The sequence below is a fragment of the Phascolarctos cinereus genome, unplaced genomic scaffold (assembly GCF_003287225.1).
Source record: "Phascolarctos cinereus isolate Bilbo 61053 unplaced genomic scaffold, phaCin_HiC Scaffold_726;HRSCAF=1367, whole genome shotgun sequence".
NCBI classification, from domain to species: Eukaryota; Metazoa; Chordata; class Mammalia; order Diprotodontia; family Phascolarctidae; genus Phascolarctos; species Phascolarctos cinereus.
Window position 1 is genome coordinate 314,965,362 of NW_027556098.1, and position 22,648 is coordinate 314,988,009.

A 22,648-nucleotide genomic window follows, 5' to 3' on the forward strand; every position below is an offset into this window, starting at 1 on the left:
CAAAACCCAAACAAATCAGAACAAAGAACTCAAACAAGGAAATTTATTATGAACAGTTTATTACTAACAACACTTTATCTAGCTAAAACCACGAAAATAATCCATACACAAATGTTTAGGAAAAAGTGCAAATTTTCACAAGCAGTATTTATAACACACCCCGGTCTCACAATAGGAAAATTATCTGCAACAAAGAAGGTATTGACCTGATGGAGTTAAGGTGGCTTAACCAAAGTCACAATTCTAAATTCAGACCCCTGGGTGCAAACCTTATCGTCACACATCTAATAAGGAAAATAATGCTTCGTTTGTAACAGAGCATGTAATCCTCCAGCCTTCAACAGAATAACACAAGGGGGTGTGTGTGAGACTATGCCTGGAAGAACGTTCAGGGTGCTGTAAACATCACCCATACTTCACCCCTGTCAGTTTGTGCACATCTTATCAGACACAACTCTTTCTATAACTAGGTTAAAATATATGAGGTTCAAAAAGTTTTGACTGCCTTGGGAGGGTATGCTAGCAGACTTAAGAAGGGAATTCTTTATGGGATCAATTCTAGAATTCCATTAGCAACTGAGCCTTCACAACAATGTTTTTTTAATTTTAATTTTTTTGCTTAGGCAATGGGGTTAAATGACTTGCCCAGGGTCACACAGCTAGTAAGCGTTATGTGTCTGAGGCTGGATTTGAACTCAGGTCCTGAACCTAGGGCCGGTGCACTATCCACTGCAACACCTAGCTGCCCCAAACCTTTACCTACTTCACCCTTAAAATGTGGTTTGTAGGCGTGTGAAGATATCTCTTACTGAATGTTGGTGATGAGATGGACACGGTATACTTCTCTTATTTCACAATGAAGGAAAGTGAGGCCCAGAGGGGAGAACTGATCTGTCCAAGGCCATAAAACAGGGCCAGGACTAGAACCCAGGTCTCTCGGTAACTGATATCTTTCCACCACAATTTACTCAGGAAAAAGTCTTTGAACATTATGCAGATCTATACAAGCCACTTTTCTCTGGTCACCAAGACATTTCTAAGCCAAACAACCACACTCATACTCTTACCCCTCAGCTTCTGAGTAGGCTTCTCAGATGATACTTTGGGTGTATGCAGAACCTCTGACACTAAACTTGAGTTCCTTCAGTTGCACAAACTGAGACAAAGCTCTCTCCCAGAAGCTGCTGCAACTGGGAGGTAGGAGGTATTACAACGGAAAATCCTTGGACTTAGAGTCAAAGGACCAACCAAATCCCCCTTCTAGTACTTGCCCAAGATTGTCCAGCGAGAAGTCTACTTTGTCTTTCTGAGTCTCAGTTTCTCAATATGTAAAATGAAGATATTTGTCCTGCCTATTTTCATAGTTATTGATATAATAAAGTTACTGAAATAATAAGAGAAGATCGTGTGTATAAAGTACTTTGTAAACAATAAAACACTATATAAATGTAAGCCATTCAATTATTAGAGCTGCACGGTAGGAACTAAAGACAGTGTGCCATCATCCAAATAGGAACAGAAAGGCAGCATGGTATGATGGAAGGAACAATAGACTTGGAGCCCAGAAACCAGGGCTCGGGGCTCTGACACTGAACTTCAGCAGGGTGACTGTAGCCCAGTTTTCTCTACGACTTTTTAAAAATTTTATTTCTAAGTTTTATTTTATTTCTTTAAGCCTCAGTTCTTCAATGATAAAAAACAAGGATGATAATCCTGGTTCTATCTATCATGCATTGACAGGAATACTCTATTCTCTGCACAAAAAAAGAAAGTATAGATCTGTGGGTGCTTAGCAAATATCATTTGAATAAATTTAGCAAAGAGAATCCTGATTGTTCTTAATTTCTACAAATGTTATTACAATCAGTTAAATAATGGTAAAGGATTAGGAAGCTAATTAATAGATAAACTCATCAAACTACTGTTAAGTAGATTCAAGCTACACCTAAAAAACCACGGAGCCTACAGGGCGAGGCTATATATGTGTGTGTTTCTGATGTGGTACCTTATGTGATTCAATAACTTTATGCGACTTTAATATTAAATGCCATGGGGATACTGGTAACAGAACTAGGAGGATTCCTTAAGAGGTGTCTGCCCCTCTCATTTGCAAATGAGGAAACAGGCCCAAGAGGTGAAGAGACCTGACCATGGTCATATTGCAAGTTAGAGTCAAGACAAGAACCCATCCATGTTTTGAGGCTCATAGATCAACGCAGGGGTGGGGAACCTGCAGCCTCAAGGCCACATGTGGCCCTCTAGGTCCTCAAGTACAGCCCTTTGACTGAATCCCCTTAATAAAAGGATTTGTTCTGTGAAGTTCGGATTCAGTCAAAGGTTACACTTGATGACCCAAAAGGCCACAGGCGGCCTCAAGGCCGCAGGTTCCCCGCCCCTGTCCAATGCTTTTCCATTATGCCACCCTGCTTCTAGTACTGAAACTAGAAAGAGGAAGAAAGCTTGCTGACCAAGATAACAAAGACGTGACTTTTGAAGTAAATATTATTTTTTGAAAACTAAGACAGACAGGGGTTATGAGTATAGCTGTGTTGTTCAGATAGGCAGACAGAACAATTCTCTGACTTCTGGCTTTTTCTAGCTGTCCAACACTTTGAGACAAAGAACAAAGGCTTATTATGAATATCTTAAAATCTTTGGATGAACAGCAGTGAAAAAAAACCTAACAAAATCAAATGTTCAAATAGTCATTAGTCTGGGTGAAAACAACTGTTTTCCCCATCAGCTTCTCAAAACCATCCCCAAAAACATGAATTTCAAAAGATTCATAATAAATTAACTGTATTCAGACAAACCCAAATGAGTTCTGAACATTCAATTTTTCACCCCCACATTTCTTTTTGGTGGTAACAAAACAAACAATCCACAAATGAACTCCATCAGTAAGGTAATAGGATGATAGCTTTTCACAGTCACAAAACAGAACGGAGGGAAGAAAAGGGGTAGAAAGCAGAAAAAGGAAACTTTTCCAAATGGAATCATACGGATGTTTTAAGTATCATCAACACGAACAGGAAACATTTGTAGCAAACACTGTTAGTTACATTTCACAGAGCAATTAATTTTCAAAATTATGTCCTCTAGCTAAAAATGATGTCATTTCATTGATCATTACATATTCCAGAAATACATACTATCTGCTTAAGAAACAAAGATCCATTTCCTGAAATAACATACCCCCAAGTCTCCAATTTCTCAAACCTTCTGGATTTGCCAAAGGTCCTACATCTATATAGTAAATATTTCATGTGTAAAAACAAACAAAACAAAAAGCTCCAGGCACTCCTTAAAATGGAAAGGACTGTGTTCAGGCCATTCTGGCAGGAGGAATGAAAAGTGAAGTCTAAGAATATCTTTACTATACTTGTTTCTGCCTTTCTTACTCAACCTTGGGAAAATACTTGCAATATTATCTTCTTCTAAATTCAGAATGAAACTCAATTATCGATTTATTTGGGCTTTAAAACACTTAAACTTTTGCTTAAATCCACCAAAAATGCTTGAAGAAATTTAAGACATCAGTATGAGGAATCCACATTCCCATCTCCAGGAAATCTCAAATCAGAAGAAAATGTGGCTTGCTTTTTAAAGCCTTCAAGAGTCTGTCATGTTCTCTTCACACTTTCCAAATATTCAACAATCCTTGTTAGGAAGTTCCTCCACCTTAACTTAAACCTCTCAGACCTTAACTCAGACTCCTAGGAATGAAAAGGACCTGAGAAATTATCTAATCCAAATCTCTCATTTTAAATATGGGGAGACTCATTTGCCCAGGTCACATAGCCTGCCTGCTACTTCGCCTTTACCTTGTTTCCTCTAACTCTGTGTTCCCTGGAAATGGAGAACAGCTTTCTCAGTTCAAGTGTTGCTTTACTTTTGAGGACCAATTAAATTATCCTTCAGTCTTCTCTGAAGTTGGAGGATCGGGATTCCTTTAACCTTTTCTCATGGGTCTTAATTCCAAGTCCATTTATTTTTTAATTATCTTCCTCCTATATTAATCATCCTTTCCAAGTTCTTTATTCTGTTGTGGTGCCTGGATGGAGCTTGACATAATAATCAGGTCCACCAAGTACAAGAGAGGAATTCTCTCCCACTCTCTGTCCTTTATCTTACTGATATTGGCTCTTTAAAGTAAAAGGTAGGTTTGCTTTTAGTTTCTCCATTAGAACTCTAGGGCAAGTCACATCACCTGTCCTCAAGTTTTTTCATTTTAGAAATGGAGATAAGTTAGAGTCACAAAGTTGTTGTGAGCAAAATACTTGGTAAACTATAGAGAAAATGTAAATTAACGTAAATTAACATAGGTTCCTCCTCACTGGAAGTGTCCAGGGGCTAAATCAAAGGCTCTTAACCTAAAGTCCATCACCTTAGTTCAAAATATAATACATACACAAATAAATCATATTTCAATATGATTGATTTCCTTTGTAATTGAACGTATTTCATTTTATGCATTTAAAAGTATCATTCTGAGATGTCCATAGGTTTCACCAGGCTGCCAAAGGGGTCCAGGTCACAAAAGAGGTTAAAAAGTCCTGGGCTAGATGGTCACTTGTTGGGGATGTTAAAGAAGAGATTTTTGGGGGTACATGTTGAACTAGCGGCCCTTGGAAATTCTTTTCCACCTCAGATTCTGTAACTATTACTATTCAACTTCCTTCTATTACTGTGATTTTGTACTGGTCTAAACATAATCTTGACTTTTCTCCACAAATCTGGCTTGAAAAAACCATGAGTGTAGCCTCTTATTGGTGGATTTTGGGGTATGTAAATACCTATATGTGCATGTATTTACCTAATCTCCCAAATCAATATTTTTATGCTCTGTTTACACACAATGTCTCGTTTTCATCTTGTTTTTGTGTTATAACTACTTACTTTTCTTCCACAAGTGCACATCCCTCTCTAAACTGGCCTGATGGGCTCACATTTGTTTCTAGTAACTTCTCCAATTAATATTTTTAAATTAATTTATAAAAAATTATGGCCCCCAACTTAGGACTCTAACCCTCTTTCCTAAGTTTCTGGGAAGCCTAAAAACTTTACATCTTCCACAAACTAATGCAAACCTACCCCTATTCTATCTTCTGTGTTGTAAGAGAAAATGTTAAAAACATTGGGCCAAAGTCCTGGGTCTGTATAGCTGAGCCTGCCATTGCTTAGACCTGACACTTTAGCCAGCTGTACATCTACAAAGAGTTTTAGGACCAGATGGGACCTCAGATCAACCCTTCATGTGACACATGAATTTCTTCCACAACATACAGGACGAGGGGTTATCCAACCTCTGCATAAACACCTTACTCCTTCAAAGGGCACAGCACTGCAATATTTGACAGGTAAAATCATCAGGAAATTCTTCCTTCTAGTAGGCCAAATGTGACCTCCCTGTTAATTCCATACACTAGTTCTAGGTCTCAACCTCAGTCTACACGAACATATCTAATCACTATTTTTAATGTCAGTCCTCCAAATATACAAAGCTGGTAATCATACTGGTCTTTTGTTATCTCTGCATCTATATTCTTTGAGAGCATTTTCAAAGATTTGTGTAAGTTAAATATATCTGGAGGCAGCATAGTGTGCTAGTTTGGAAGACCTGGTAAAGTTCTGCCTCTGCCACAAATCAGCTGTGTGACCACAAGCAAGTCACTTAACCTCTTTATGTCCCAGGCAACTTTCTAAGACTAAGCCATATATGCATTGTTGATTATTCCGGGGGGGGCGGGGGGGCAGATTTCCACATCAGGACATCTCCTACACATAAAAATAACAGGTCTTATAAAGAAGATAAAGCAAAAAAAGCTGAAAATATTCAATTTTGAAAATAATAATCCAAGCAGCAAAGATTTTTCACCTTGAATTCAATGTTGTGTACTTGTGAGTGGCCAAATAAAATTGTTCTCTTCGTATCAGAATGAAATATACAATGTGGCTTTAATGACCGAAGGAGACAACCCATCTTTTTTAGTTTCATTCTATTTTGTAGACACTTAAACACAGATTTTTACTACCAAAAAATAATATTGATCATGTGGGTTTCTGTGCAACAATCTCCTACATTACAATATACATTCATAGAGCCAAACAAAAATTTACGAGTTTTTTCCTATTTAGTGCAAAGCCTTTGTCAACATCAATTATACACAAAAATGTGGTTCTCTTTATATCTGGTTACTTGCCTTTACGCAAGTCATCCATGATCTAGCTTCAAGGACAGGGTTGGGGAGAGGTAAGGGGAAAACAAATGAACAATTTTTTTCACACACACACACAAAAAAACCCAACCAAAACCAGTTTTTAAATGTAACTGAGCTCAATTAAAAGTGAACAGACATAACAACTTCCAACTGGAACTATAATTTTACTTGACTAGACTGGTTGGTTAGTGACATGTGTTGGGGTCACTGAAATCCTATCAGCTGTTTCCTCTTACTTGAGAGCCTTAACATCCAAGGAACTTTTACCCTTGCTACTCTGCATTCTTTATGAGATAACTATCCTACAAAGTGTAACTGCGAGAGGTCCAAGGGGGCACTAAACAAACTAATCAGTAAAATGGAAGTTTTTTTCCTTTTTGAAGTTTTTTTCCTTTTGAAAGTTTTTCACAAGAGTGCCAAATCAACTAACCAAAGGCAATTTTGGAAAGATATAGCTCTATGGAATGAAAGCAAACTGTCTCCTCATCAGCAAGGCTGGAGAAATCAACCTGATTCTAAAGTAAATGTTTAAAGAATTTTTGATAATTGTCTAGTAGTATTGTTTCATAATACTTCACCCATCTGTATTTGGTTCAGCATTAAGACCTAAATGTCAGCTTTTAAAGGGTATGAACTACGTTGTGATATATGATATTTCCATGCTGTTCAGTATTTAAATACTGAAACCACACAGGAAGAAAACTTGCTGTCCAAGATGACAGAGTAGTGACTTATTTTTAAGTAACCAACTGAGGACTAAAGACTCCTCTCTAACTATATTTGAAAACTAAGTCAGAAATATCTGGAGGTGCCCAACGTGGTCACCAAGAAAGAGGACATAAGAGTCCCTGTCATCTTCCCACTTAAATACTCCATGCCTATAAAACCTCTGAGAGATAATTATGAAGAGGAAATAAAGTTTAAAAATTACTTTAAAATTCCGTGTGTTGGCTGAATAGTAGTGTTAAAAAAAAGGGATGAAATAAAATATTAAATAATAATTGGTCTGGATTAGGACAACTTTCTCCACACTGATTTTTTAAGCAATCTTGGAAAACGAGTAAATTTCAAGGAAGCCATAATAAATTAACACACTATTCAAAAACCTCATTCACAGAATGATCTTTATCACAGCAGATGAACCTGCTTGAAAAGATCTGGTTCTTAAGTGAAGTTAATTTATTTTCAATTGAAATTTGAAGCTCCATCTCTCTATCACAATTCTCCTTACAAATAGCGACACTGAATTTTAACATGGAAATCCTTAACAACAGTAGTACATGGTTTCAGACTTGCTTCTCATGAAGATCCTATGTGATATTTTTAAAAACACCCTAGCTATCTGACAAAGTAGTTCAAGCACCTTTGCCATCTGGAAGAATTGTACAAAAAGGCAAGGTGCTGACCACTATATATATATATATATATATATATATACAACACACATACACACACACACACACACTTTCATGTTCAATGGCCCCTGTTTGGGAAGGAAAATATAACTAGAATCTGTGGGGACATTATCTCAGCTCACACCAAAGCCCTTGGAAGGCACTGAGAGAGTTGTCAAAAGCAAAGTTTCCCAAGAGAGTTGCCACTATTGTTTGATAAACATTAACATTTTTAAGATGCACACTGGAAAAGTACAACTCATAAAGAGCACCTGAAATAAAGGTGCTAAAATCGTATGCCAGAACACATCTTGTACTAATCTAGATATTGTAACTATTCTACTTTAACATACTTGTAAATGAAGACCCCTAATAGTGCCAGAGGGGTACTAAAGAAGCTGCGCTGCATTCTCACCAACATGATGCTTTATTCCCCTAAATAACTTGACAACCACAAACAATATTTGGAACATTTAGCTAATTTTTGTCTGAACTGTACTAGACATGGAAGACACCAAAAAAACTCCCAAAACCTAATCAAATTACAAGAGGAAAATTCACTTCTGTATGACCTCTACAGAGCTCTTCAAGTCGAAGGCTGGAGAAAGGATGTTTTTAATGCTCAGTGTATATGACTTTTGGTCAAAATAACTGAAAATCTCAATTATTTCACCTGCTTTCAAATTTTAGTCTCTTTTAAAGTTACGCAACTTGGTTAATCAAGTGACAAAGAAGATCTGCTTCATTATAGGTCTTAAAGGAGTGAGTTCTGAAATAGACAAATGTACATAAGAACAAGGTTAGATGTAGGTCTTAGATCTTTTGTTCCACGTGACAGTGCACACAGCCATTTGTAGAGCAACAGCCTAGAAGATGTCTAAGCAGATCGCCAGATCAGTCCATTCTTACTGGGCTCCAGAAAATTCTCAATCAGAGCGTCAATGAGTTTCTTCAGTTCTTCTTCTAGTAAAGCAATATCACTGAGGGAAAAAAATATAAAAGTTTAGATACTCTATAAGTCAAAATGTTATCCCAATACTTCAAGGGTCCAGGATTTCATCCATGTTAGGAACTGTAGGCAAATGCCCTCAGAAGACTGTTCAGTGAGTTGCCATGGCCAAAAAAACTCATCTGATGGACAACCCTTTGGGGATGTGCCTTTCTGCACACTGTCTGGCCTTCAGATAATAATATATAGTCCATTGCTAAGCCCATGCTCAAAACCTTTCTAGTTTCATGGGACCTGCCAAAGATTTTGCTCTCCTGGCACAGCCTTCAAGAACCTTGCAAGATGAGGCTTCAGAAGAGGAATCTAACAGAATAACTGACAGCCTTAAAAGTAAAAATTAAATTAAAAATCCTTCCCAAATTAAAAAAAAATCCAAATATGCTTATACCTGCTGAAATAATAACAGCTCATAACTACACAATTGTTATTTATTACTTTTAAAAGTTATTTATTACTTTTTAAATGTAAATTTCTTTATAAAAAGTTTCATCACAATATTTCTATGAGGTAGTTAGTATAAGTATTACTATTGTGCATATCAAAAATGAGAAAACTGAGATACAAATAAATTAACTGATAACACATTGACTCTGAAGAAGTACTAGGTTAAGGAATACTTGACTTTCTGTTGCGGGGAAAAAAGTGGGTTTCTATAATGACCAAAGAACCTTGGTAGGTGAAAAAGGTTTTAGCTGGAATAAAGCAAAAGAATTTTTCTAGGCCAGGTAATTTAATGATGCAAAATAAAGATAACAAGAACCTGAATAAACTGGGATCCTGGAATTAGCACTATTCTCTAGTACACAGCCTTTGAAGAACATTCAGTTCAGGTATTATAGAATAATTTGGTGAAATCTGAAATCTTCATGATAAGTAGACAAAGTGTAACTGCCAAATAATGAGAAAGATTTGAGTGTTTATTGGTGTGCCCAGTATAATGTAACCTCCTTTAGGGCAGGAACTCTTTCACACTCATATTTACACCCTATAGACTAGCATTATGCTTGGCACAAAGTAAATGATTAGTAAACGCTTGTTGACTGTTAAGACAAGAGCCTGATATGGTAAAAGGAACAACGGATGCAGTCAGATGATCTGACTCTGGTTTTACCAAATCCTGGCTTGAGAAAATTACAACCTCTTAGCACCTCAGTTTCTTCATCTGTAAAATGAAGATAACAATATTTGCACTGCTGACCTCACAGATACAAGAAAAAAACTTTTAAAACTGTGAAGTGAGTAAACTCTACAGTTTTAAACTCAGTTTAAACTTCAGTTGTTGGCAAATAGAAAGTTACTGATTTTTGTGTGCTAAGAGATACAGAGTTAACTTCTCATGCGTAGGCAGTCATAAATGCCCTCACATTAAGATTCACCTCACCTCTGGTCAGGGGACGCACACATCTCGGCATAATACTTTATCTTTGGCTCAGTTCCGCTTGTCCGTAGCGTAGCAACACAGCCATTTTGAAAGGTGAATGTGATCATCTGGCTGTTTTTACTCACGGGCAGCACCTATGTATAAAAGTAACAACAGGTGAACCCCTAATAAGTATCCTTTCTTCTCATCCTCATACACTACACTTCACCCGAATCAACAGAATTACTCAAGTCGCCTAACATTTATTAAATGCTTACCTCGTCCCAGGTTTTTGTGTTTGGGGCTGGGGATAAAAAGATGGAACAAGATACAGTCACTGTCCTCAAGAAGTTTACCACTAGAAGCCCAGTGGTAAAAGGAAAATGAATTCTAATCATATTAGAATCAAATTAGAATGTGACCAAATGGATAGAGGAGTACAAGCAATCTACTAAGAAAGAGGCCAGGAGAGAATGATTCTTTCAATTGGGGAAGTGGAGTATACAATTAGGCATGCTTTCTTAGAGGAGGTGGCCCCTGAGTTTGGAAAGAAAAGAATTTTACTAAAGAATGAATGCGTATTTAAAAATATGCCTTTTCAAAGGCATCATTGTTTCCCCAAATTTAAAACTTCCTTCTCTGTGACATGCTTGAGTGGAAAGAATATTTGCTAACTGAACTGTCAATAAGCTATATTAATATCACTATCTTCTATCTCATGTGTATTAATGCTTTATATTTTGCTAGTGTAATCTGTTAGTGTATTCACTCCACAGTACAGATCAAAACCTTGCCATGCCTTTATATTTTGCTAGATACGTGAATCTGTTAGTGTAATAACTCCACAGTACAGATCAAAACATTACCATGCCTTTTAGCCTATGAAATTCTGGTCCATGTCCTCCATAGAGGATCTAACTCAGGGCACTGGGGACCTTTATTTAATTCTTTTAACATCTTGAGGGTACCAGTGTGGCCCTCTGTCCGTTATTCTCTTACTACACAGCTAAACTAAACCATCTCATACATGTCCTTGGTCATGTCTTACAGGCTGTGTCTCATTCAAAAGCCACTGTCAGCAATAGGTAGTACTCTACTGGTACCCATGATATAACTTCCCCCTTTATTTTTCTGGATTCTTTGTTTTCCCTTTGAAGCATACCTTCCATTCTTTTCAGGAACATTCTCCTGGATAACCTGATTCATTCATCCAGCCATCCTTCTCACATACCTCATGGGGCACTAAGGTAGTAGAGTCCAAATTTAGGTTTACATGATCATCACTGACGAAGAGAGATGAGTAGACATGCTGATAGACCAGTTCTATTTCATATTTATTTTTCCTCTTTCAGGTTTCACCTTCAAATACTCTTCCAGTAATCCGGTTTTGCTGGATCTCCTACCACACTCTACATGCAGCCTCATTCTTTACTCAGCAGCTTTTTGCTATTTTATGAAACAAGGCTGTTCATGATCTTTATTCTTCTTGATTAATGTTTTCCAAGTGAGCTTGTACTCTGAACTGGTATCAGTCTTGGCTGCCAAATCTCTCCATTTGACAAACAGATCAAATGCCTGCTAGCCTATACAGTTTTGGTCTCTTATATTAACCGTTTTGCATCAGCTATATCTTTCTACAGTCAGTTTCTTTACTTCTGTTCACTCTCCATTTCTGACAATTTGCTCAACTTGAAGCTGTTATAAACGAATATGTCTTCTCATCTTTATGCTTTTAGCATAAATTTAGCATTTACTTTGACATTTGCTCTAACTGGTTGATAATGTGACTACACAAAGACAACTGATTCTGCAATGACTGCTGTTATCTATGACATGTTATTTTTTGCCTAAGATAGTAAAATTCATTTTCTATAATGTTGAATTAACCAACACATATTTATTGGTTGCAAGTTGTTAGCAGCAACAGCCATTAAATACTAGGCACTGGAGATAAAATGTAAAGAATGAAACAATCCCTTTCAATGAGCTTATATTGTAATGGAGGAGACAAGTACATACAAAATGCATAGAGCATCAATACCAAGTTAATAAATATTACAAAAAATAATTAAATACAAGGTAGTTGGGGGTAGGGAGAACTAATAGTTAGAGGAGAGAGTGGAAAAGGTTTCATGCAGATTAAAGACTTTATGAGGCAGAAGTAAGGAGGCAACATTTTCCAAGAACGAAGGCATATTACCAGTGCAAAGGTACATAGCCTAGAGATGGAATATTCTGTATAAGGAACATCTGACTGGATCAAAGAATGGGGGGAGGGGCGCAGAGTAATGTCCAGTGAAAATGGGAAGGTCAGTTGGGCTTCGGTTGTGAAGGGCTTTAAAACCTCAACAGACGAGTTTATGTTTTATCCTATAAACAAGCCAATGGAGTTGGCTGAGTAGAAGTCACATGATCAGATCTGAATTTAAGGTGGATTTCTTTGGTAGCAAAGTATAGAATGGCCTGGCATGGGGAAAGACGTGAAGCAGGGGGAACAGTCAGGAGACTGATGCAATAATCTAGGAGGGTGAAGAGAGTGATCTGAGGTAGCAGCTGTGTGAGCAGAGAGAAGGGGCTGGAATTCGAAAGATGTCAAAATAGAGGCAGCAAGATCTGGCGAATGATTAGATATGTGGAGTAACAGAGAGTGAAGAGTCCAGGACAATGTTGAGATTTCAAACCTGGTAGAGCCTTCAACAGAAACTGGGAAATCTGGAAGATAGGAGAGCTTAAAGGGAAAGACAATGATTTCAGTTTTAGACATGTTAAGTTTTTTGAAATGTTTAATAGGCAATTGTTGATGTGGGACTGAAAATTTGGCAAGAGACTGGGAATAGATATATAGATCTGGGAGTCACTGGAATACAAATGATAATTAAGCCTACAGGAACTAGTGAAGTTACTGAGAATGTGGAGAGAGAAGAGGACCTTGGACAGAACCTTAGGGAGCATCAATAGTTAGGTGCATGATGTAAATGATGAGCCAGCAAAGGAGACTGGGAAGGAACAGTCAGAAAGGTAGGAAGAAAACCAGGAGACAGCGGTTTTATGAAAACCCAGAGAATAAAGAATATCCAGGAGGAAAAAGTGGCCAACAGTGGGAAGAACAGTTTCAGTTGAATGATAAGTCAGAAGCTGGACTGCAAAGGGTTGAACAGGGGAGAGGGAAGTGGAGGCAGCAAGCATAGGCAATTTTTTTCTAGGAGTTTAGTTGAAAAGGGGAAGAGAGATTTAGGATCATAATGTGAGGGCACAACAGAGTCTAAATGAAGGTCTTTTTAAGGATGGAGGAGACTTTGGCATGTTTTAAAGCAGTAGGGGAAGAAAACCAGTTGATAGGGAGAAGTTGAATATGAGTGAAAAAGGATACTGAAGGTGATAAACATATCAAACACTTTCTAATTTTCTTGAATTAGTCATGACATTCAGACATGAGGCTTCTGAATAGTTTACAAACCTTAAGTATCTTTCATTTTTTGATTCTGAATCATATTTTCCAAAATGTTTTTCATGGTGGTGTGTTTGCTTTTGCTTATCATGACCACTGAAAGCTGAGAAGACCAAGTCCCATCAAATGATGATGTCCCTTGTGGCTTTTGGGCACACCATGAAGCCAACTCTTCCCACCTTTTAACTTGACTCTCAGAGGAGAGCTGCTTTTCCATTTGACTGCAAATTCATGTTACCTGGCTTCATTTATAGCAAGAATGTCAATAAGTACATGATTCAGTTTCTATAATCTACTATTAACTAAATGGCAATTACACATAAATCTCACATTGAATATACAATTAATCAAATTAATTCCTGTAGATCATTTAAGAGCTATGGGAGTTTCTGTACCCCTCCCCCCCATATTACAATAATCACCTGAGAAGCAGAATAGGGTCATTCATATAGTACTAAGGGATATTTTATAATTGTGGCCACAGTATGGAATTCTGTGGCAAAAAAAAAAAATCAACTGTTAGGAAATCCTCTAGTGGTAAGCCTTTGTGTACTCAGCTAACTAGGTCACTCTGACAACAGAAAATCTGTCACCAATCCTGTACCTGAAGTCGTGTTAGCATGGTAGGTCCTTCTAGAGCTTCCACTGCTGGTACTGCCTTCCAGGACAAAGGATCACCTCAACATCATCATAAAAGCAAATTCAAAGTACATGCACAAACACAGGGGCTTTATGCTAGAGTACATTTGGTTCTAAGTCCCAAACAACACGTGTCATCAACTCTTAGGTTGTACAACACTATGCCTTCTGAAATTTCTTAATTCAAGAAAAATGAAGCTCCTGTTTTTGAGAAACTAATTTTCTCAGGGGAAAATTAGATGAACTGATGTCTATAAACTGAACAGAGAATTAAGGTAAGCCCAGCATAAATCTACCTAAACAGCAGTGTGGTTTAGTATAAACAAGTACAGAGTTGGAAACTAAATACTAGGTTCAAGTCCCAGTTCTGGGGCTTATTGCCTGACTTTAAGCAAGTCACCTGGTCTCAGTTTCCTAAGATGTCTACAAGGAATACAACAGAATCTCACAGTTGGAAGGGACATTCAAATCCACCTAATCTGACTGGTTATCTGAACAAGAATTCCTTTTACAGTGTCTCTAAAAAGTGATAATCAAGAATTTGCTTGAAAACTTTTGGTGAAGGAGAAACCCATTCACTTATGAGGCAGGTTATCCATTTCTGTATAGTTCTAATGGTTAAGTTTTCTTTTGTTATCAGGCTTAAGCCTATTGCTTTGCAATTTCTAACCCCTGTTCCTAGTTTATCCTTCTGAACCAAGAGGAACAAGTCTAATCTTTCATCCCCATCACAGCCCTTTAAATAGCAAAGATAGCCATAATCCCACCCCTTTACCAGATCTATTCCACACCAAGTCTTTTCCAGGCTAAAAATTTCTAGTTCTTCAAAGGTTTGTCATATAGCATTCATGATTTTAATGACCTTTACCTTCAGCTGTCCTCCCTCTAGACATTCTCCAGCTTATAAATGAATAGAGTAGGACTATCACCTGCTTAAATCCTAATTTCTCTTAATGTAATTAAGATTTAATTAACTTTTTCATCTAGTCCACATCTCCATCTTTTCCACATGAAAAATCATGAAGAACCTTGTCAAGTGCTTTGTTTAAAATCTAGGTAAATCACGTCAGCACCATTTTCTGATCTACCAACATAATAATCCTATGAAAAAGGAGTTAAGGTTAAGTTTGTCGTGCCCCATTCTTGATGAAGCCACTGCTGGGTCTTTGTAAATCATTTAATAAACATTTACTAAGTACCCACTATGTGTCAAGCAGTGTGCTAAACTCTGAGGATACAAAGAAAGGCAAAAGACAGTCACTGCTCTCAAGAAAATCACAGTCTGATAGGGGAGACAACATATAAACAACATGTATAAATAAGCTAAGTACAGGATAAATTAGAGATAATCAACAGAGGGAATAACTGCTTCCCCTCTCCCAAATGTTATTAGCTTTTTAATATTACATTCTGTAATTCTGAAAGGAATTTAAGTTGTTTACCGGTATATTTGCACACTGAATAGGTGGGGTTTTTTTTTGAAATTTAGAACTCTTACCCTTCTCTAATCCTTCAGTACCTCTCCCATTCTCTATTAACTTTCACAAATCACTGACAATAGCTCAGCACTAACATCCATCAGTTCTTTCAGGACCTAGGGAGGTAGTACATCTGGAGCTAAAAGACTTGAATACATCAAAGTGAAGTAGGTATAGCATTAATATTAGCTCCCAATTAGCCAGGCCAAAGATCACACTTCTTGGTAAAAGAAATAGAAGCAAAATGAGAGTTAAATAGTTCCATCTTCTCCAATTATCTGGTTTCTACCTTGATAATAGTTCTTTTCCTCTTTGTGTTGTTTTTAAGTTTTCCGGACAGCCTCAGCTGAGTGTTAGCATGTCTGAGGAGGTTCTTACATAACGGGGCCACACTTTTCATTCACCTCTGTTACCTGTCCTTGATTCAGTTTTCTGCGTGATTTTTAAAACTCCAAGCTGATGACTTTCCTGTACATCCAACCATCTCAGTCTCTTCAAACAACTTCCCATTTTCTCATTATAATGTTCTTTGTGTCTTCAGAAGTTCATCTTTTTGGTTTTATTTTAAAACGTTTTGTTTTCTTTTCCCTTTATGTCACAGATATTTCAATGCCTCTTCCAGTGTGAACTCTTCCTCATGAGAAAAAAAAATCTGATATAAATCTGACAATACTGTCATAGCAGTAGTTCTGCCTACCATACCCCCTTCCCCACCTGACATGAAGGGGGGTGGTATGTTTCATTAAGCTCAATTACTCAAGAGGTTTTTTTGGTGACCTTTGAATTGATCTTACTGTAGTCATTATGTGGACTGTTCTTTTGGTTCTGCTTATTTCATTCAGACATCAGTTCTTACAAATCTTTCCATGTTTCTCTGGATTATTTGTTACTGCACAATAATATTTCATGATCAACACATGAATATTATTATTTCTACTTTTACTCATTTTTGCCCAATTTGCATGACAATCTTCTTTGACACAGTGATTCTACCTTCATTGATTTAATTGTTTAAATGCTTTTTGTGTGGGAAAAAAAAAGTTATGCAGTCAAAACCGGTGACACAGTGGCTAGTCTGAAGGCAATACTGAAAAAGGAGATAACTCAGGGATGAACGTGCTGAACCGAGTATACACTTTTTAAAAAGTTGTGTGTGGTGGGATATGCAATTTCATACACAGTCTTCTTTTTCTGTTCTGAAGTTGGAGTTAATAAGACCTGAGAGTGAATCCTGCTTTAGGCATTTATTAGCTGGGTGATCCCAGGAACATCTTATACAATCTCTTCCAATATAAGATGGAGGTGACAGCATCTCTTACTGAGCTGTTGTAAGAACCAAACAAGGTAACATAAATACAGTGCTTTATGAATTCTAAAGTGCATCAATTATTAAGTCTCCCTTTATTTCTAAAAACATGTTTCATACTTACAGTGACAGAGATAAGGCTTGGATTTGTGATTTTAATGGTATAAGAATTCACTGGTGAGGAAAAGCCCTCTACCCCTCTAATGCATATAGGCACTTTCTCTCTAACTTCTGGCTTTTGGGAGTTGCACTATGAGATTAAGAGATTTGCCATGGCTCAAAGAATTGTTATGTGAGAGAGGCAGTACTTACAACTTAGGTCTTTCTGACTCTGAGACTATCTACTATCCCATACTGCCTCTTTATAGTTGTATTTATATAAATCTTGTTTTTGTCTTGGTAGGTTAATTTCCAAATACCGTATGCAAACTTACTTATTTTAAATGGAGTCTCACTGTCTCTTCCTAGTTTTTGTTAGTATTCTTCAGAAATGTGGATAATTTTGTGTATTTACTTTGTATTCTTATACCCAGCTGAAGCTATCATCTCAGTTAGATTCTTCACCGGTTCTCTGGGGTTTTCTAAGTACGCAGTCACATTATTTGCAAAATAGGATAATTTTATCGTTCCTTTGTTAATATTTATGTCTTTGATTTCATCTTCTTGTACTGCTAAAGCTCATATTTCTAGAACTATGTCAAATAGGGGGCATCCTTGCTTTACTCGTTTGCACGGTTAAAGCTTTTAGTGTTTCTCCAGAAACACTGATCATATTAGAAAAAAAAGTCTTTCTATGCTTATGCTCTTTAGAGTTCTTGACATAAATAAGTACTATGCTGCATAAAAGGTTTTTATGTGTCTACTGAAATAATCATGTGGTTTTTGTTATCTTTGTGGCATATTTGTTTAGTTATGCCAATTGCTTTCTTAATGCTGAACCTTCTTTGTTTCCTTGATATGACTCCAATGTGGTCACAATGATTATTTTCAGGATTTATTGCTGTAGTCTCCTTATTTTTTACATCAACATTCACTAGTGAAACTGGTTTACTTTTCTCTTTCTCTGCTTTATCTCTCCATGGTTTAGGTATCATAACTATGATTGCTTTATAAAATGAGCTTGGTAGAGTGCCTTCTGTCTATATTTTTGAAAATAATTTTTGTAGTAGATCTCCATCAATTGGAAATGGCTAAGTAAATTACTGGACATATATGTATAGGATATTACTGTACCATAAGAAATGGTGAAATTGAATAAGTCAGAGAAGCATGAGAAGACTTATATGATAGATATGGAGAGGTAATGAATGACTATAGGTGTAGATTCTGAGACATATACTTTCATTTTTTTTTCTTGGTGAGGCAATCAGGGTTAAGTGACTTACCCAGGGAAACACAGCTAGTATGTATCAAGTGTCTGAGGCCAAATTTGAAGAAACATACACTTTCAGACACAAACAACATAATACAATTTCTTTTGCTTACCTGTAATCATTTATTACAAGGAAGGGTTTTATTTGGGGGGAAGGTTCTGAAAAGTTGTGGGAGAAAGTGGAAAGGGTAATGACAGTAATGCCAAAAACAGAAAATAACATCAATGAAACATTGAAAAGAACAGAAAAGTGCAGAACAAAGTACAAAAGAAGGCATAAGCAAGCAGGGTCACACTGGTACTATCACATTAAATTAATGGAGATACCATGGCACAGTTGAAAGAGCATGATAAGCTCTAGAGTTAGAGGATCTGGATTCAAATTGTGTTTGAACCACCTCTGATTCCCACTACTTGTGTGTCCTCAGGCAAGTCACTTAACTTCCCTGGGTCTTAGTTTCCTCTTTATAAAATGAAGTAGCATGTAGTGGTAGTAGGCTGTAAAGCAAAAACAAAAGATATCAAGAAAACCTTTTTTAAATTAAAAAACAAATGAGGCAATATGGTGTAGTAGATAGAAATCTGGCAAAGAAATTACAGCAATGGATCATACACTATGACCAAGTGGGATTTATACCAGGAAACTAGGGCTGGTTCAATATTAGGAAAACTATCAGCATAACTGACCATATCAATGACAACCGAACAGAAATCATATGATTATCTCAATAGAGGCAGAAAAAGTCCTTGACAAAATACAGCATCCATTCCTATTAAAAACACTAGAAAGCACAGGAATAAATGGAGTTTACCTTAAAATGCTAAGTAATATTTATCTAAAATCGTCAGCAAGCATTATCTGTAATGGAGATAAGCTAGAAGCCTTCCCAGTACAATCAGGGGTGAAGCAAGGATGTCCATTATCACCTCTATTATTTAATATTGCACTAGAAATGTTAGCTATACCAATAAGAGAAGAAAAAGAAATTAGAATAGACAATGAGGAAACAAAACTATCACCCTTTGCAGATGACAGGATGTTGTATTTAGAAATCCTAGGGAATCAACTAAAAAACTACTTGAAATTATTAACTTTAGCAAAGTTGCAGGATATAAAATAAACTCACATAACTTATTAGCATTTCTATATATCATCAACAAAGTCCAGCAGCACGAGACAGAAAGAGAAATTCCATTTAAAATAACTGTAGATAATATAAAATACTTGGGAGTCTACCTGCCAAGATAAATCCAGGAACTATATGAACACAACAATAAAACACTTCTCACACAAATAAAGTCAGATTTAACCAAATGGAAAAATATTAATTGCTCATGAGTAGGCTAAGCCAATATAGTAAAAAAGACAATTCGACCTAAATTAATCTATTTATTCTTGCCATATCAATCAAACTATAAAAAATTATTTTATAGAGCTAAAACAGATAATAACAAAATTCATCTGAAAGAACAAAAGCTCAAGGATATCAAGGGAATCAATAAAAAAATGTGAAAGAAGGTGGTCTAGCCATCAAACTATATTATAAAGTGGTAGCTATCAAAACAATCTTGTATTGGCTAAGAAATAGAGTGGTGGATCAATGGAATAAGTTAGGTACAAATTACACTATAGTAAATGACCACAGTAATCTAGTATATGATAAACCCAAAGATCTAAGTTTTTGGAACAAAAACTCATTATTTGATAAAAACTGCCAGGAAAACTGGAAAATAGTATGGCAGAAACTAGGTATAAACTAATATCTCACACCATATACCAAGATAAGGTCAAAATGGGAACATGATTTACACATAAAGGGTGATACCATAAGCAAATTAAGAGAGTATGGAATAGTTTATCTGTCAGATTTATGGATAAGGGAAGAATTTAGGACCAAAGAAGATATAGAGAGCATCACAAAATATAAAATAAATAATTTTGATGATATAAAATTTAAAAGTTTTTGCACAAACAAAACCAATGCAACCAAAATTATAAGGAAAGCAGAAAACCTGGAATAAATTTTTGCAATGAATATCTCTAATAAAGGCCTCATTTCTCAAATATATAAAGAACCGAGTCAAATTTATAAAAATACAAGCCATTCCCCAATTGATAAATGGTCAAAGAATGCGAGCAGGCAGTTTTCAGACAAAGAAATCAAAGTTATCTATAGTCATATGAAAAATGCTCCAAATCATTACTGATCAGAGAAATGCAAATTAAAACAACTCTGAGATACCACCTCACACCTATTAGAGTGGCTAATGTGACAGAAAAGAAAAATGATAATTGTTGGAGAGGATATGATGGAGTTGTGAACTGATTCAACCATTCTGGTGAGCAATCTGTAACTATGCCCAAAGGGCTACAAAACAGTGTATATCCTTTGATCCAGCAATACCACTGCTAATTCTACATCCCAACAACATCCAGAAGAAATGGAAAAGGACCTGTTTGTACCAAAATATTTATAGCAGCTCTTTTTGTGGTGGCTGAGAATTGGAAATCAAAGGCATGCCCACTGAGGAATGGCTAAACAAGCTGTGGTATATGACTCTTATGGAATACTATTGCTCCATAAGAAATGAGGAACAGGCAGATTTCAGGAAAACCTGGAAAGACTTACATGAACTGATGCACAGTAAAGTGAACAGAACCAGGAGAAGGTTGTATACAGTAACAGCAATATTTTTCGAAGAACAACTGTGAATGACTCAGCTATTCTTAGCAATACAATGATCCAAGACAATCCCAAAGGACTAATGATGAAGCATACTATCTGCCTCCAGAGAAAGAACTCATATTAATTGAATACAAACTGAAGCATGTTGTTTTTCATTTTTTTGTTTCATTTTTTCTTTCATTCAAGTCTTCTTGTACAAAATGACTAATATGAAAATGTTTTACACAGCTGTATATGTATAACCTATATCTGACTGCTTACCATTTTAGGGAGAAAGAAGGGAAAGGAAGGAGGGAGGGATAGAATTTGGAACTCAAAACTTTAAATAAAAATGTTAAAAAATTAAAAAAATAATAGTGCTATTATTTTTAAAGTCCAAGTCCCCTAACTCCAAATCCATCACTCTTTCTTTCCATTATACTATACTGCCTTCAAGATTGCCAGAAATACTTCAAGAAACTTCACATCACTTACCGATTTCTGATTAAGTTGGCTACTGTCATATCCAGTGGTAATATCTCGTATGTGCAATATGTCAAATGCCCCACAATATCTTGGATATTCTTTTGGAGAATGAAAATTGCGAAGCCTTTCAAATATATTTTTGATAGTAGGTGGATCATAACATAAGAAATAGGATGTCTTTGAAATATGATATCCATACCTAGATAAAACAAAAAAAATCAGAATTTGAGTTTAAACAAGCATTTTACCCTATATACTACATTAAGTTCTAAATGGATATACAACCTAAATTTAAAAGGTCACATCATTTTAAAAAAATCAGATGAGGATGGAAAGAGATAACTTTCACATCAACAATTAGGAGAAAAATTCTTGATCAAATAAGAGAAAAAGGCAATCATAAATGAGAAAATAGATTGTTTCAACCACATTTTGCACAAAGGGAAACTGACCAGTGGGGAGGGGGAACATCTTTGAATCTAATATTTATCTAAGTATATGATGATCCCAGCTAATAGAACATAAGCTCCCTGAGGACAGGAACTGTTTTCTTTTGGTATTTATAAAGTAAATGCCTAAAAAAAAATGTGCCTAGAACATTGCAGAAACTTAACAAATCAACAAGTGTTTACTAAGGTCCTACTATATAACAGTACAAAGACAAAAAAATGAAACAATCCCTTCTCTTAATTACCTTACATAGAATGTAAGGTAGACAATGTTTACATTTAATAAATACATAATGAATAAATACAAAATAAATGCAAGGCCATTTAAATACAAATTAGTGGGGAAGGGGAGATCAAGAAAGGCATCAGGTAGGGGCAGCCAGGTGGTGCAGTGGATAGAGGACCGGCCCTGAAGTCAGGAGGACCTGAGTTCAAATCCAGCCTCAGACCAAACATTTGACACTTACTAGCTGTGTGACCCTGGGCAAGTCACTTAACCCCAAATGTCTAAAAATAATTAAATAAATAAATAAATAAATAAAAGAGAAAGGCATCAGGTAGATAGAATGTAGTTAGATCTTTAAGGAAATGAGGGAGTCTTTGAAGTGAAAATGAAATGGAAGGACATTCCAGTCATGGGATATGGGCAGTGCAGAGGTACGAAGATGGGCAATGACGCATCATATATAAGGAACAGAGAGAGCAGGTCAGTTTGGCTGGACTACAGAGAGTGAAGAGGGGAGTAATACACGAGAGTGGAAAGATAAGTCAGGCCAACTTGTGGAGGATTTTGAATGCCAAAGAAAGGATTTTGTTATTT

General features: G+C 36.4%; 1 protein-coding gene across 3 annotated transcripts in view; it reads right to left on the reverse strand.

Annotated features, from left to right (window-relative positions):
* Positions 1–29: 29 nt before the first annotated feature.
* The window catches only part of PGM2L1 (phosphoglucomutase 2 like 1), an 82,115-nt gene continuing 59,496 nt past the window's right edge, over positions 30–22,648 (reverse strand). For 2 of the 3 annotated variants that reach the window (XM_020989578.2, XM_020989580.2), the window contains exons 12-14: positions 21,389–21,578; positions 10,006–10,139; positions 30–8,595 (exon numbers count right to left, since the gene is read on the reverse strand). In XM_020989578.2, coding sequence (XP_020845237.1) covers positions 8,493–8,595; positions 10,006–10,139; positions 21,389–21,578 — 427 coding nt within the window. In that variant the 3' untranslated portion in view covers positions 30–8,492. Of the gene's footprint in view, positions 8,596–10,005; positions 10,140–18,130; positions 18,726–21,388; positions 21,579–22,648 lie in introns of those variants that run through there. The other variant, XM_020989581.2, reaches the window with a different exon arrangement.